The 15,953-nt window shown below is 38.7% G+C and overlaps 1 protein-coding gene across 3 annotated transcripts in view; it reads right to left on the reverse strand.

Annotated features, from left to right (window-relative positions):
* The window catches only part of NCOA1 (nuclear receptor coactivator 1), a 140,739-nt gene that overhangs the window by 107,522 nt on the left and 17,264 nt on the right, over nucleotides 1–15,953 (reverse strand). For all 3 annotated transcript variants that reach the window (XM_006835236.1, XM_006835238.1, XM_006835237.1), the window contains exon 2: nucleotides 11,965–12,070. In XM_006835236.1, the coding sequence (XP_006835299.1) occupies nucleotides 11,965–12,053 (89 nt within the window). In that variant the 5' untranslated portion in view covers nucleotides 12,054–12,070. The remainder of the gene's footprint in view (nucleotides 1–11,964; nucleotides 12,071–15,953) is intronic.

The raw sequence follows: 15,953 nt of genomic DNA on the forward strand, positions 1-15,953 counted from the left end.
CCTTTCAGTGTATTGTCCATTTCTGATATTTTACTATTAATCGTTTGGACCTATTTCTGTAGGTTTTTAGTTATTTCCAATGCTCTATCTTATTTGATTGTTCCCATAGCGCTTTCCTGACTTCTTCCTTATTTTTCTCAAACTCCATTGTATAGTGTTTTGAGACATTTTATAATCATTTTTCTGAATTCCTTCTCGGCATTTCCAAAGCCTGCCCATCTTTCAGTATGGAGTGTAGGTCTACTTCCAGCTCATTTGCCTCAGTCACTTTTATCTCATTTCTGGACATGTGCAGATATGGTCATCTGCTTCTGGTTTTTAGGCATATATTCAGGGCTTATCTGTGACCTTAATACTTAGATTGGTATGTATTTGGGTATTTTTTATGCTTTCTGATTGCCTCCAGGTAGATGTGATCAGGAAATGGGCTTCCCTTTTCACTCTTCTTCTTGAGAAATTTCAAGATGCCACTGTTGGTCACTTTGACATAAGTTAGGATTTAGTTTTTATCGGGGTCTGAGACCGGCTCAGACCACTGCGTGGGTTACTCGAAGGAGAGGTGAGGATTAATTAATCAGATAAGGATCAACAGGCTGATGGCCAGTGGTAAAGTTTATTGTAGCAACGTGGTTTATATAGGACTATTAGCATTAGGTCATCGTTATTCTGCCTAGTTACAAAGTTTTCCATAGTAACAAGGATATGATTACCAACCAGGATACCAACCAGGATATGATTACATAAGTATAAGCATTGTTATAGCAACACAGAATCAGGCGGTTTTAGCACAATTTAAGTTCCCTTTTCCCAGGATTGTTCTAGTTACAATTAACAATAAGTCTCGATCACTGACATCACCTTAACCAGGTGAAACTTGTCTTCAGGCCAATCATAAAAGCATGATGGCCATCCAAACCTTCACCATTAGAGGCACTAGTGCTGGCCTCCAACATCTCACCCTTCTTTATTTATTTAAGGGACGTTGTCTGTCTTAGGTGGTCAGTGCAAGTCCCCAGTCTTACCCGTCAAGGAAACTCATTGCAGCATAAGGCAATGGCTCTGTCTTAGGTTGACTGGGGTCCACCAATTCTTACCCGTCATTGGCTACATGTCCTGCATGTGTTGGGGGAGTGTCTTTAGTTGGAGGCTGTGAAGACGCCATCCGAAGAAGGCAGGGAAGGAGGAGACAAGCAAAGATGACAGGTATGCTAATAGCTAGAATGGGATCCCACAATTGAGAAAGAGAGGGTATGGTAGGGAACAAATTTTTAAGGTTGTATAGAAGTTGCTTAGCTAATTTTGCAGGTTTGCTATTAAGGTGGGAAGCATAATGCATAGCAATTATTTGTGCATGTAACTCATTCCAATTTTGGCTGACATTTTCAGCAATTTATACTCTGTGCAGGTGGGCTTGCACTATGGGCCAAGGGAAGGCCGAGGCATTATACACAAGCTTAGTTATACAAATGGAGCAATAATTAGCACGGCATGCGAGGCGTTGTCAGACCATGACCGGTTCCAGGGTATTTCCCAGAATATTAACAGTATTATACAGTCCATTCAGGCGATGTTTAATGGCCAGATTGATCTTTTCTTGCCAGTCCCAGTTGTAGGTAACATTGTTCATTAGCTTGTTGACAGCAGCTGCAGTCTGAATTTCTTGAGTAAGTGCAACTGTGGTGGTGGTGAGGGAAACAAGCAAGGTGATAAAAGACACTACACCCATTACTGTAAGTCCAAGTTCTCGCTTTGATTTAGAAAGCGATGTGGTAAACTTGTTGACAAGCTGCAAGCCGACGTCATCATACCACTCTTGGGAGACGTTTACTGGCAGCAACACATAAGTTGGTCTTTTTAGGACTGCAAGGGTCATGTTAGGCTTTAGGGCAGCAACCCATGAGGCGAGGTTGCACCCAGTGCAATTCAGATGAAACTTTTCATACAGCTTTTATACTACTCTGTACCATTAATTCATTAATTATTCTTTTCAAAGTAGTGGTCTGAATTTTACATATTAATCATTTCAATATAGAACATCAAGAATATCAAAATTTTTCTTGTTCCCCTTTACATAGTTAGACAATATCTGATTTCTGTAACCAAGCCTCATTGCTTTAAAAATGTCACATTAACTTTAAAACATAATTTAAAATTTTAACTCCTATTTTTACCTTCACCTGTTACTTTCTATAGTTCATTAATCACAACATGTACCTAGACATTATTTGCTATGGTAATTGACAACACAATTGTTTAATATGATTGATTAAACAAGAAAAACAAGAAGCATAAAAAAGTTTTGTAGCCAAGAAGAAACAGAACAACTTCTTTAACAATTTCTTTATACAAAACATTTAGTTAAATTTCTGCTTATGATCTTTAGCCCTTAATTTCATTTTTGCTAATTTTCTAAAGGTTTTAATGCCCCTCACTGAAACTACACAGAATGCTGAATGTAATTTTAAACTTGAACTGGCAAAAACTTTAGCTGTTTTTTTCTAGTGGTGAAACTTATGTTAGTGTGAGAAGCATTCTTTAGGACTACACATGATTGAATATGGTGTGAATGTGCAAGTTTTAAATCTTTAATATATTTCTTACTAAGATTCTACTGAAAATTTTTATTATAGAATCAAGAAAATGAAAAATAAGCTGATTAAAACAAAGATTAATAGAAAGAGACAGAGACAGTAGAGTTCCTACATGAGATCCCTCTTGGGGTCTTGTGTTACAAAAGGGGGGGACTCATTGTAGCCCTGTTTGTTTAGGGCCCTTCATGTTCAGGGTCCCTCACATGGCCTCCGCCATCTCCTCCTTTTCCATTTTTTAAATTGAAGTGTACGAACTTTTTGTTGAACAGCTGTAATGGTTAACTTTAGACAGGAAAAAATTAATGTAAGTATGACTGCCAAAATAGATGCATTAATGATTAGAGTTTAAAAGGAACTAGTTGAGACTGTGTTCCTAATAGAACTGACTGAAGATACAGCCTCCTGTTCTAAGGAGGTGGATTGTAAGTGTGGCTGACTAATGGATTTAATTTGTGAATGTAAAGCTTGCATATTGAATGAAATGTTTGAGTTGTTCCACATGCCTTAAGATAAGCCTGAATTTGAGGCCAGGTAATGTTCGTGCCATTGTAGGACAGAGGTGTTACACATATTCACTTGTAATTATGATGATATGCTGTAGTTATTTTAGTTTTAATATTTTTTCTGTGTGTCCCCAAGTAGAGAACAGCTAAAACAGACCAATCATGAATTAAACTAGTAGAGTTAGAAGGAGAGTAGATTACACCTTTTTTAACAAAGCTAAAAGAAAATTATTTAAGGAATTTAGTATAAAGACTTTTGATTGACTTCCCAGCAGTTGAGAATTATTTACAAAATTAAGAACATAAGCTTAATGAGTGAAGTTGTTAGCTGTTACTCTTGATACCTGACAAGCAAGAATTACACACATAGCAACAAAAAAGTTTTTGGAGTTGTTTCAGCTTTCTAAGAGTTAACAGTTTTCACAGCACGCTTCGTTAATCACTTCAATTGTTCCTAGGTTAAAGCAGCTTGCTTGATTTTGCAGAGACAGACATTGGAGTGGAGAAATCAAAAGTCTAGCTTTTGGAGCCTGGAGGTGGTGCTGGTGGAGACACATCTTCAGATGGCTTCTCAGTGAATGCTTCCATGCTTTGGGGAATGGGAAGTGGCTGCTTTTTGTCATAAAGTTGAATTAGTTGGTCTGGAATTCATATGGAGTGGTTTGTGTTTTGTAAAAAAGACTAGATCTTTGCCCCTTGGTTAGTAAGTAACACATGTAGACTATAAGAATTAGAAAGCAGATAAAGGGGGGTTTGTTACCGGAAATTAAAGGCAAAAATAACAGCAATTAACTTTTGTCGTGCCAAAGTTTTCGCGGTTTGTTGCAAATTAGAAATTTCTTTTTTTTGATAAGACTGTTTGCAAAAACCACATGAACAGGTACAGGGAGAGATTGATTGAGAAACTGCAAAGAGAAAACTACAGAATGTTTATTAATAAATTGAAGCAAGGGGTTACTGGGAAGGTGGGATAGAGTTTGTCCCCCAAAAATTTCCAAGGCAATTTGCCAATTTGCATTGTTCTGCAAAAAAGTGGTTATTTAGTTTGGGGTAGAATGACTGATGATTTTAGAGAAATCTTTTCTAAATAACTCTCGGCTTTTTTTCCTACCTTTTATTATTAAAGTTGCAATTCATTCAAGGAGGTCTTTCATGAAAGAGAAAGTTCAAATAACTTCGATGGAATTTGGCAGCTTTCTTTTTTAACTCAGCCTGATTTTTCGGGCTTAAGAAATCAGGAGAGTCACCTAAGATGTAACCAGCTGTAATAAGCAATCGAAAAACAAAGTCCTGAAAAGGCTCATTAGGACCCTGGCGAATTTTTGAAAGTTCAGTGGTATTTTTCCCTGTATTGGGAATACTTTTCCATGCCTTACGCCCACACTGGTTAATTTGGGCGTAGGCAGGCATAGGGTACTCATTTTGTTTTGAAAATTCCCTTCTCTCACAAGCATGTCAAACGTGGCCCCCCCCTTGGCCTTACTGTTGATTGATATCAGCAATTTTGTGAGCTTTTTCCTTAACTGTCTCTTTACTAACTGGATAAACAGCAGGCTCGGCGGAGGACGGAGGGTCTGGCCACAAAACAACCGCTTCGTCAGAGTCACTTTTCTTTTTAACACTCAAAGTATATACAAATTGCAAATTAGGGTGAACGGGTGGAGGTGGAGCAGTTGGTTCTGGAAAACTTCCTTCCAGATGATTACAACCAAAATCAAAAGTATTTCTGACAAGCCGCCACAAACTAAACACATCTGCAGGCATCTAGGAGGGGCCATTCTTAGCATAATATTTCTGCAATTGGCGATCTATTTGATTTCATAACTTAACATCAACTACTGCATTCTCAGGGAACCAAGGACAAACAGTATGTACAAAATCAATAAATTTACAAAGTTGATTATAATCTATTTTTACACCTCAGCTGCACAGTGTTTTTCTCAGCATATTTATATACCGTGCTTTTTCCAGTTTGTTCCCCATGCTTACCTGATTAGATTGCCCTCCTACTTTTTGTGTCCACGCATGTTCTTTTTCTTCCTATTTCCTCAGGAGGGTTCTTCGCGTTGTCTTTCATATTTGAGCCGCACGTTGGGCGCCAGATATCGGGGTCTGAGACCGGCTCAAACCATTGCATGGATTACTCGAAGGAGAGGCGAGGATTAATTAATCAGATACGGATCAACAGGCTGATGGCCAGTGATGAAGTTTATTATAGCAATGTGGTTTATATAGGACTTTTTAGCATTAGGTCATTGTTATTCTGCCTAGTTACAAAGTTTTCCATAGTAACAAGGATATGATTACCAACCAGGACACCAAACAGGATATGATTACATAAGTATAAGCATTGTTATAGCAACACAGAATCACGCGGTTTTAGCACAATTTAAGTTCCCTTTTCCCAGGATTGTTCTAGTTACAATTAACAATAAGTCTCGATCACTAACATCACCTTAACCAGGTGAAACTTGTCTTCAGGCCAATCGTAAGAGCATGACGGCCATCCAAACCTTCACCATTAGATGGCACTAGTGCTGGCCTCCAACAAATTTTTGGCTTATTTCCTTTTTTGTCTGCTTGTCCCGCTCTACAACCCCTGTTCAGGCCTTGTTTCTAGTTGTAAACAGTTCAGGGCTGGCTGTGGCCGTTTGGTTTTAATTGGAGACTGTCTCTTTAAATTTCGAAATCTGTGAGCATGTGTAGTAGAACCCTCCGAGGGTGGGCCTGGGGTGCCCAGTAGCTCAGGCACCCCTACAGTCACCAGAATGAAAGTGTGCAGATAGCAAGAGACTAATGAACAGCTATCAAAAGAAAAGAATGTTCACACCTTTATCTCTGTGGTTCTGTCAGGCATCTGTGGCCGCTCTGATCCTTCTCCCGCTTGGTCTCACCCAAGATGGTGGCTCCTGGAGCAGCTGAGCATCCAGACTAGAAAGCAATGGCTTTCTTGCTTCTGCCACAAATTCCCCAGCAATAAGCTTTCCAATCTTTTAAATATTCCTTTATATGTAGTTCAGAGTTCTGGGACCATCCCCTGAGCCTGCTTGGTATGGTATTCTGTGTTATTGTTGGCGGAGCTCTTCACTGCCATCTTGCTTGTTCCTCCTCTATTTCATTTTTGATACTTTCCAATTTTCCTAGATTCATGCTTTGTCCACTCCATGTTCTGATTATTAATGGATATTTACAGCTGTTTCTCTGCATTTTGACTTGTGTACCATCAGCAAATGAAGGTTTCGAAGGCTTTACTCCATTTGGTGTCAAGATGGTCAACTCTACTTTGAGGAGGCAGCTTATCTTCCAGCACCGTATCTGACAAAACTCTGGTGTTCTTCATCAAGTTTCAGTATTCAGTATTCTGGTGCTATCTGACGACAGTGTTCCTCTGTTATTTGTAAGGTTTTCAGTGACTAAATAGTCAAAGTAGTCAGTCTCTCCTTCTTCCTAGTATGTCTCTGTCTGGAAGCTCAGCTGAAATCTCTCCGACAGTAATTCTGCTGTTATTTAAAATACTGGTGGCATATAGCCTCCAGAATTCCAGCAACACACTAACCACCACAGTATGACAAACTGACAAATGAGTGGTGGAATTAGACACTTATATTATACAACATATAAAAATAATCTCACATTAATTAAAACCATAAATTTGTACTAGACGAAATTATAAAAATGATATTTGAGACCTTGGAGTAGAGCAAAATACCCTAAATCATGATCCTAAAAGCTTGACAAATAAAAACTTACGGTTTTCTATGTCAAAAGACATCCTATTCACTGCCATTAAGTCAATTTTAACTCATAGCAATCCTACAGGACACAGTAGTACTGCTTCTTAAGTTCTCTGAGACTGTGAATCTTTACGGAGCAGTTGTTGGAGTTTAGTGTTGCTGAGTCAGTTCCAAGGAGTAGCTGGTGAGTTTGAACTGTCAACCTTATGATCCAGTGCAATATCCTGTACCACCACACCAGGACTTCTCACGGAGTAGATAGCCCCATATTTATCCCACAAAGTAATAGGTAGATTTGAACTGCCAACCTTGAGGTTAGCAGCACAATACTTATCTACTACATCATCTCCAGGGCTCCTAAAGACAGTGAAATGAACAGGCTGGAGAAGGTATTTGTAACAAATAAGAAAAAAGTAGGTAAGTATCTAGAAAATTAAAATTACCTTTTACAAACAGAAAAAGAAAACCCAGCAGGAACATGAGAAAGATATTCACTGAAGAGGAAAACATAAGGGTCAATAAAAATATGAAATGATGATCAACTTATCCAATAATTGGGGAAATGAACTTAAAAGTATGACCACATACCCACTGGACTGGCAAACAGTTTAAGTGAGAATGAATGGTAAGTCTGAATTGCCGACCTTGTGATTCAAACTGATCATGTGGGTCCAGCGCTTCATTCCATCAGGGGTGAGTTCATTAAATGTTTGACCTAAATATAGCAGGGTAATTTTTTTTTTTTTTTGGAGCTCTTTCATTGAGAGCATAGATATTTATTATGGTTTTAGGGATATCATTTCTGTTATCATATGGATCTTTACTGAAATCAGAGAAAACTTGAAAAAATACGTAAATTGATTTATTTTCTATGCAAAGGTTGTCAACTTTGTGAATTATAACAAACTATGAACAACATGCAAAGAATGGGAATTCCAGAATACTTATTGGTGCTTAAGAAGAACCTGCATAGTTGTTCAAAAAGAACAAGGGGACACTGAATGGTTTAAAATCTGGGAAGGTGTGGATCAGGGTTGTGTATCTTCACCATACTTATTCAATCTATATGCTAAGCAAATATTCTAAGAAGCAGGATTATATGAAGAAGAACATGGCATCAGGATTGGAGGAAGAAAGCAGGGTAGGTAATTTTATGTTTATAATATTGTATGGCCCATGAATGATATCATAAATATCTAAATGGCCCTTGACAAAAAAGTTCCCCACCCCTGCCCTATACATATGTAACAGGTTACATGTATGAGGATGTTGGCTATAGTGTTAGATGTAGCAATGAAATTTTTAACAACCATTACTTGAATTAATCAGCAAACAAATTTTTCAAGTGCGGTATATTCATGTATTGTTAAGTGCCATTGAGTCTGCTCTGACCCATAGAGACTCATGATAGGGTTTCCCATGAGTGGATGGTGAGCTTGAACTTGCCGATTTTGTGGTTCAAACTGACTTTGCAGTCCATTGCATTAACCCACAGTGCTACTACACCAGGACTCCTTTCATGTAATAGATGCTAAAATTACTAGGAATGCATAATTACAGGTATATTTATATCTCAAAAAACACACTGTGAAAAGTATATTATAGATCAGTATAAACCAAACCAAACCTATTTGCCATGGAGTTGATTTTGATTTAACAATCCTACTTTGTTGTTGTTAAGCTCTGTAGAGTAGGTTCCAACCCACAGTGATCCTGTATAGGGTTTCTGAGGAGAGGTTAGCGAGCCTGAACCACACACCTTGCGGTTCCAACCAACAACCCTACAGGACAGAACAAAACTGTCCCATAGGGTTTCCAAAGTTATCTTTATGGAAGCAGACTGACACATCTTTCTCCCATGGGGCAGCTGGTAGGTTCCAATTTCAAACTTTTCAGTTAGCAACCAAGCACTTGAAACTTCAAGGGTTCCTTGAAGACCAGTGTAGCATTATACCACTTACGCATATTTTAGTAAGCACTCTAAGTAAATTTAGCATCATCTCTCTACTACAGTTTTCAAAGCCAATTAAGGGAAATAACTTTTCTTTCTTCAATTCAAAGCCTTGATATTGTCCTGTTCAAGTCTTTTCTTTTTCCCTCCATAATAAACATGTAATCCAAAACCAGAAGAGCCTCTGGCACCTTATTTTCTAGGTCAGTGATTCTCAACTGGAGTGATTTTGCTCTACTCTGCCCCCAGGGAACATTTGGCAATGTCTAGAGACCTTTCTGGTTACCACAACTGGGATGCTACTTGCTATAGGCATTAGTGTGTGGTAGTGGTGTGCCATGGAGTCAGTTCCAACTCACAGCGACCCTTATGGGGATTCCGAGGCTGTAAATCTTTATAGGAGCAGAAAGCCTTGTCTTTCTCCTACAGAATGGCTGGTAGTTTTGAACTGCTGACCTTGAAGTTAGCAGCCTGACTCATAACCACTATGTTACCAGAGTGCCTTGGTTTAAGTGTGTAGAACAGGGATACTGCTGTAGTTAGGTACTGTCAAGTCAGTTCTGACTCAGAGCAACTCTATGCAACACAAAGAAACACTGCCCAATGCTGCACCATCCTCACAATCATTGTTATGCTTGAGCCCACTGCTGCTGCCACTGTGCCAATCCATCTCACTGGGGGTAATAAACACCCTAATCCTCCCTCCCCCCACATAAACACCAAAGCATTATCTAGTCCAAAATGTCAAAACTGCAGAGGTTGAAAAACCTTGCTGAAGTTAATGGAATACAATCCCTTCTCTTCTCTCATATAGAAAGCTGTCCTTTTGATCTGATTGAAGTCCTTCCTCAATCTGGCATTTGCAGCAGTCTTCTTAGGCAATGGGTTTCTTTGATCTATTTACATGGGTGAAGAGGAGTACTGGTTACGCAGTGGTTAAGCCCTCAGCTGCTAACCGAAGGGTCCACAGTTAGAACCTACCAGCAGGAGGAAGATGTAGCAGTCTGCTTTCATAAAGACAACAGTGGTGGAAAATTCTAGGGGGGCCGTTCTACTCTGTCCTATAGGGTTACTATGAGTTAGAATCAACTTGATGGCAATGGGTTTGGGCTTGGGCTTAAGGTGGTCATATTACTTACAACATAATAAATATTTGTGCTGTATGCTATCAAGTTGGTTCCAACTCATGGTGAACCTGGACAGTGTTTTCAAGAGCAGGTGGTAGGTTTGAACTGCTGACCTTGCTGTTCCCAGGCCAGTGCTTATCTTACAGCACCACATGTAGTCACACAAGTAGTCAGTTTTAAAAATTCTAATATTAAATCACAGTATTTCTAAGTTCCTATAATACCATCATGTTCTGAGGTTGCAGTTCGAAATGTACAATAGATTTTGTGATTCATTAATTTGGTAAATACAAGGGTAAGTTCAAAAGTATTGCTAAAAAATCACAGAAACCTCTGTTAAACAAAAATATAAAGCCAAGATGGAGCGGCTGGGGACCCTGGACTCAGGGAGGGAGAGGGGCTGTGTGCTGGGGGCTTGTGGGATGGGCCCTTTGGTTGTTTAAATGGTTGTATATTCCTGAGTACTTTGGTGTACATCCAAAAAAAAAAAAAACATCAAACAGAGGGAATGGAAGCAAATGCTGTTGAATGATGATGCATGGAGGGGATTGTAATCATTGTTATGAAACGAAATATGATAGGATGAATATAAATCTGATGTTCTCCCATGTAAACTATCAGCCAATTCACAATAAAAACTTAAATATATATATATATATTTCTTAACATAACCTCCATCTAGGTCTACATACTTTTGAAGGCAATGTTTCCAACTCTTAAGCTCTTCCTGAAGAATTCTGAACTCTTTGAGATATACCACATCAAAATGAATATTTTGGCATCCTTGAGGGACTCAAATCATGTTCCTTCTCAATAAAGAAATGAAGGGGCAAGATCAGGGTTATAGCAGGGATGTCACAAATACTTGTAGAACCACCCTTGCTACATCTTTGAACAATGAGCAGATGCACTGTAATGATGGAAAAAAATTCTGTGGCACAACTTTTCCAACCTTTGTCTTACCAATGCAGTTTTCATTTTTCTTAAAACTTCCTCAAATTAAGCCCCCTTGATTATCCTGTCTTTCAAGAGAATCTATCAAGATTACTCCTTTGGAATCTCCAAAACAAGTTTCTATAACCTTCTGAACTGACCTCTCTGGCTTGAATTTAATAAAAAAAAAAAATTCCCCTTTGGTTGGATCTTTGTTTTTAAAGCACCCTAATGAGATGGACTGGAAAGTCACTGAACTACAAGGTTGGTGGTTCCAACTCAACAGTTGCTCCGTGGAAACCCTATACAGGGTCGCTATAGGTCACAACCGATTTAACAGCACTTAACAAGAACAACAAATGAATCCTGGTGTGGTGCTGTAGGAAAAGTACCGGACTGCATACAGTAAGGTCAGTGGTACAAACTCAGCAGCCACTCCACAGAAACCCTATATAGGGCCGCTATGAATAGATGAAATGCAACAACGAAAGACTAAGATAAGTGTATTAGTGAAAGAACTTGTCTGCAAGTATCCACTGGTTGCAAAGACATATTTAAACATGTTTTGTTTGGAATAAATCCATGCACATATGAAATGAAATCCTAATAGCAGTACCTTTTATTTTTAAGTTACCTTTGTACTTAATGCATCCTTACCATACATAATTCAGACATTTGTCTAGGAACTAGGGATACAATGGTAGGCAACAAAAAACAAGAGCCCCTCGCCTAAAGTAGTATTGTGTCTGGTGGAGAAGCTAGACTTTCATGAAATAATCACACAAACAGTGAAGGTTTATAATTATGGATCAGAGCTATAAAAATATATGTGAGACAGATATTAAAATGAGGGAGACTTGACCAAATAGTTACGGAAGGAAGGGAGTGCTCCCTTGAGGAAATGATGATAAAGTTGGCATCTGAGGGTGCAAAGGTAGTGACTACCAGACACCAAAAGGAAGCCAAATTGACTGAGACAGCAAAGGCCTTGGGGAAAAAAGCGAGCATGGTTGAGGCTGACTGACTCAAAGGCTGGTAAACTTGGAAAACGCAGTATCTCTAAAGCAACAATGAAAACGATGAAGCAACTCTGCTAGAAACAGACTAAGAAAGAAGTGTGCCTACCTGGATGCCAGAGTGTCACATGGTGATCCTTTTCTCTTATGAGAGTCTGGGTTAGCAGGGTCAGAAGAACTGTCCCCGAGGCCACTCATGTTGAAAAACTTCACACCTAAAAAGGAAGAACAGTAAGAAATGTACCCAAATATTGCCACTATATTAGAAAAATTCTAAATATCATGGTCTTTTAATGACAAGGTAATTATAACCATCGTAAAAAACAAGCCTCTACAAAAACAGGAATTATCTGCTATTCAGTGTTTTTACACTTGATTTTCTACATCTGCAAAATAATAAAATCAACAGTCTTGTATGAAATCATTGAGATCCCTTAGGATAAAAACATTGTTAGGATAATTACACAGATGCCAATTATTTTTCAAAGAGGAAAAAGATCATTTCATGTTTAAGTGCAAAAAGTACTTACATTTAGTTGTGAGAGAAATTTTCTTGTGCTTATTAGACCTTACTTTGCAAAAGAATATAAAATTACTTTTACTCATAAGGTTTGAGACTTTTATATTGATAAGAAAATTACACATGCGATTAAAATTTAAGTTATAAACAGGTTTAAATTCTGACTTATGCATTCCACTTGAATTCTATGAACCTCATCTTGTGTTTGGAGTCCTGGTGTGGTGCCGTAGCATACGCACTAGATCTCAAGGTTGGTTTGAATCGCAAGGTAGGCGGTTCAAACTCACCAGCTGCACCTCAGAAACAATCAGAACCGACTTGAGGGCACTTCCTACAACAACATCAATTTTGTATTTATGCTGTCGGGACGACAAAATCAAATGTTTATTCTATGTTAGGACGTTGGTAAAGATGCCAGACAACACAAAGTCATTCCCCCACTGGCATGTCGGCCAGACTGTCTCTCACAGTCGTTGACAGTGATTGTCCATCATTAATCATGACTCTCTAAAAAATACCTAACAAAGCTCAGAAATTCTATTCCAAGCCTTACATTCATCATTACTTTCTGGATTTTATTAGCGGCCCAACAACATGCCTCTCTCCATTCTCTCTTACTTCATTTAGCCTGTGAAAGATGAAAAAAGTTCTTACTAAATAGAAAAGACCTTAAACTGTTCGCTACATTCTAAATTATTAAATGACTATAACACTGAGTGTTAGCAGTCATATTAGTGAAGTTTATTATAGGAAAATGCTGAGGTCCATGAGAATCCCTTGAATGATTTTAATAAATTTATTGTTGTTAGGTACCATCAAGTAGGTACCAACTCATACATAATGACCTTTTGATAGCACAAGAGAATGAAACACTGTCCAGTCCTGGGCCAACCTCCCAACTGTTGCCATGCTAGAGCCCATTGTTGCTGCTACTTTGTCAGTCATCTTGTTGGGCATCTTCCTCTTTTTCTCTGACCCTCCACCTTACCTTCTGGGTAAATCCTTTTTCTCCAGTCTAAAACTTTGTTTTTAGTCCCTTTCTCAAGACCCAATCTAAATACCTTCTTTGTTATACAAATAACCATAAAGTTTTAATCAAAAACTTTATTATTTCATCCAAAAAAAGGACATTTCTAATATCTCTAAATTTGAAGTACAGTTTATAAAGATACCCAACACTAGAATTGCAATCTTGTATTTTTCCTCTTTACCCCTCACTTTTTAATTGTTATCCATAGTCTGCCCATTTCTCCTTAAGAACAAATATTAGATTGTCTCCTTTTCATTCCTAGATAAAATTATGATCCTACTTTGGAACCAAATACCCTACTCTAGATTAATGCAAGATCCTTTTATCTTGCTTCTCAATTCCAGTCACTCTTACTTCTAATCCGTCCTATAAACAGCAGCAAAGGCATTCCTGCTCAAATGCCATTTTCAAGATATCACTTCCCTGATGAGGAATCAAATGGATTCCCTACTGGAGTGTTTATTGTTAAGTGTCTTCAAGGAAGTTCCGACCCATAGCGACCCTATATAGGGTTTCCGAGGAGCCGTTGGTGAGTCTGAACCACTGAACTTGCAGTTCAAACTGCTTTGCAGTCTGGCACATTAATTCACAGTGCCACATCAGGACTCTAAGTGAGGTGGCACAGGAGGCACTCACTCATCTATGCCAAGAAATTTGGAAGGCTGATTGACTGGAAGAGATCCGTATTTGTGGCTATTCCAAAGAGAGGTAACCCAATGGAATGCAGAAATCATTGGACAATATTTTTGATATCCCATGTGAGTAAAGTTTTACTAAAGGTAATATAGAAACAGCTGTAAGCATACATTGACAGAGAACTTCCAGAGGCTCAAGCCAGATACAGAAGAGGCTGTGGGAAGAGGGATATCATTGCTGATGTCCAATGGATCTTAGCTGAAAGCTGAGAATATCAGAAAGATGTTCACTGTGCTTTACTAACTAAGCAAAGGCTTTCAATTGTATGGATCATGACAAGCTATGGACAACATTACAAAGTATGAGTATTCCGGAACACTTAATTGTGCTCATCAGGAATCTATACATGGACCAAGAGGCATTTGTTCAAAGAGAACATGGGAACACTGAATGGTTTCAAATTAAGAAAGGTGTGCGACAAGGCTGTATTCTTTCACCACACTTATTCAACCTGTATTCTGAGCAAATAATCCGAGAAGCTGGGCTATATGAAGAAAAATGAAGCATCAGGATTGGAGGAAGATTCTTTAACAACCTGCGATATGCAGATGATACAATCTTGCTTGTTGAAAGCGAAGAGGACTTAAAACATTTACTGATGATGATCAAAGAGCACAGTCTTCAGTATGGATTACATCTCAATGTAAAGAAAACAAAAATCCTCACCACTGGACCAATAAACAACATTTTTTTCAATGGAGAAAAGATTGAAGTTGTCAAGGACTTCATTCTTCTTGGATCAACTATCAACAAAGCAGCAGCACTCAAGAAATCAAATGACGTATTGCATTAGGCAAATCTGCTGCACAATACCTTTTTGGGGTATTGAAGAGCAAAGATGTCAGCTTGAGGAAAGGTGTGCCTGACCCAAGCCATGGTATGTTCAATAACCTCATATGCATGCAAAAGCTGGACAGTGAATAAGGAAGACCACAGAAGAATTGATGCTTTGAGTTATGGTGTTGGAGAATACTGAAAGTGCTATGGGCTGCCAAAAGAACAAACATCTGTGTTGGAATAAGTGCAGCCAGAGTGCTGGTTGGAGGCCAGGATGGCCAAACCTCATCTCTCATACTTTGGACATATTGTCAGGAGGGACCAGTCGCTGGAGAAGGATACTATGTTTGGTAGGGTGGAGGGTCAGAGAAAAAGAGGAATCCCCCAGCAAGATAGATTGGCAAAGTGACAGCATCAATGGGCTCAAGCGTGGCAACAACTGTGAGGTTGGCCCAGGATCAGGCAGTGTTTCATTTTGCTGTGCATAAGGTCCCTATGAGTTGGTATCGACTCTGGAGTGTAATTTAGTATGATTGCTAAAAGCCTCAGTTATATGGCAGAAATTCCTTGTTCAAGTCCTGGCTTATTCATTATCTTTGTGGTCTTGGGCAAAGTACATAACCTCTTTAAGCTGATTTCCTCATTTATACAAAAGAGAAAATAACTGTAACTATCTTTAGAGTTGTAAGATTGAATGGAACACTGCATTATAAAGAGAACAGCATATTGGCTGCTTATGTCCTGTAGTTTATTGGCTGTGACTATTACTTCTCCTTTAAATTCTGTGAGCAGTAGTGTTCACCCAATGAATAAGTCATCACTACATCTTCATCAACAAATATGCTTTAATTTCTTTATCTATTTATATTGTCATTGTTAGGTGCTCATGAGTCAATTTTGACTCAAAGTGACCTTATCAGAATGAACACTGTTTAGTCCTGCACCATTTTCACCAGTGCTGTTAAGCTTGAGCCCACTGTTGCTGCCACTGTACCATTCAATCTCATTGGAAGTCTTCCTCTTTTTTGATGACCCTCCACTTTACATAGCATGATGTCCTTCTGCAGGGAGTGGT

This window comes from Chrysochloris asiatica, unplaced genomic scaffold, assembly GCF_000296735.1.
Source record: "Chrysochloris asiatica unplaced genomic scaffold, ChrAsi1.0 scaffold00016, whole genome shotgun sequence".
Classification (NCBI taxonomy): domain Eukaryota; kingdom Metazoa; phylum Chordata; class Mammalia; order Afrosoricida; family Chrysochloridae; genus Chrysochloris; species Chrysochloris asiatica.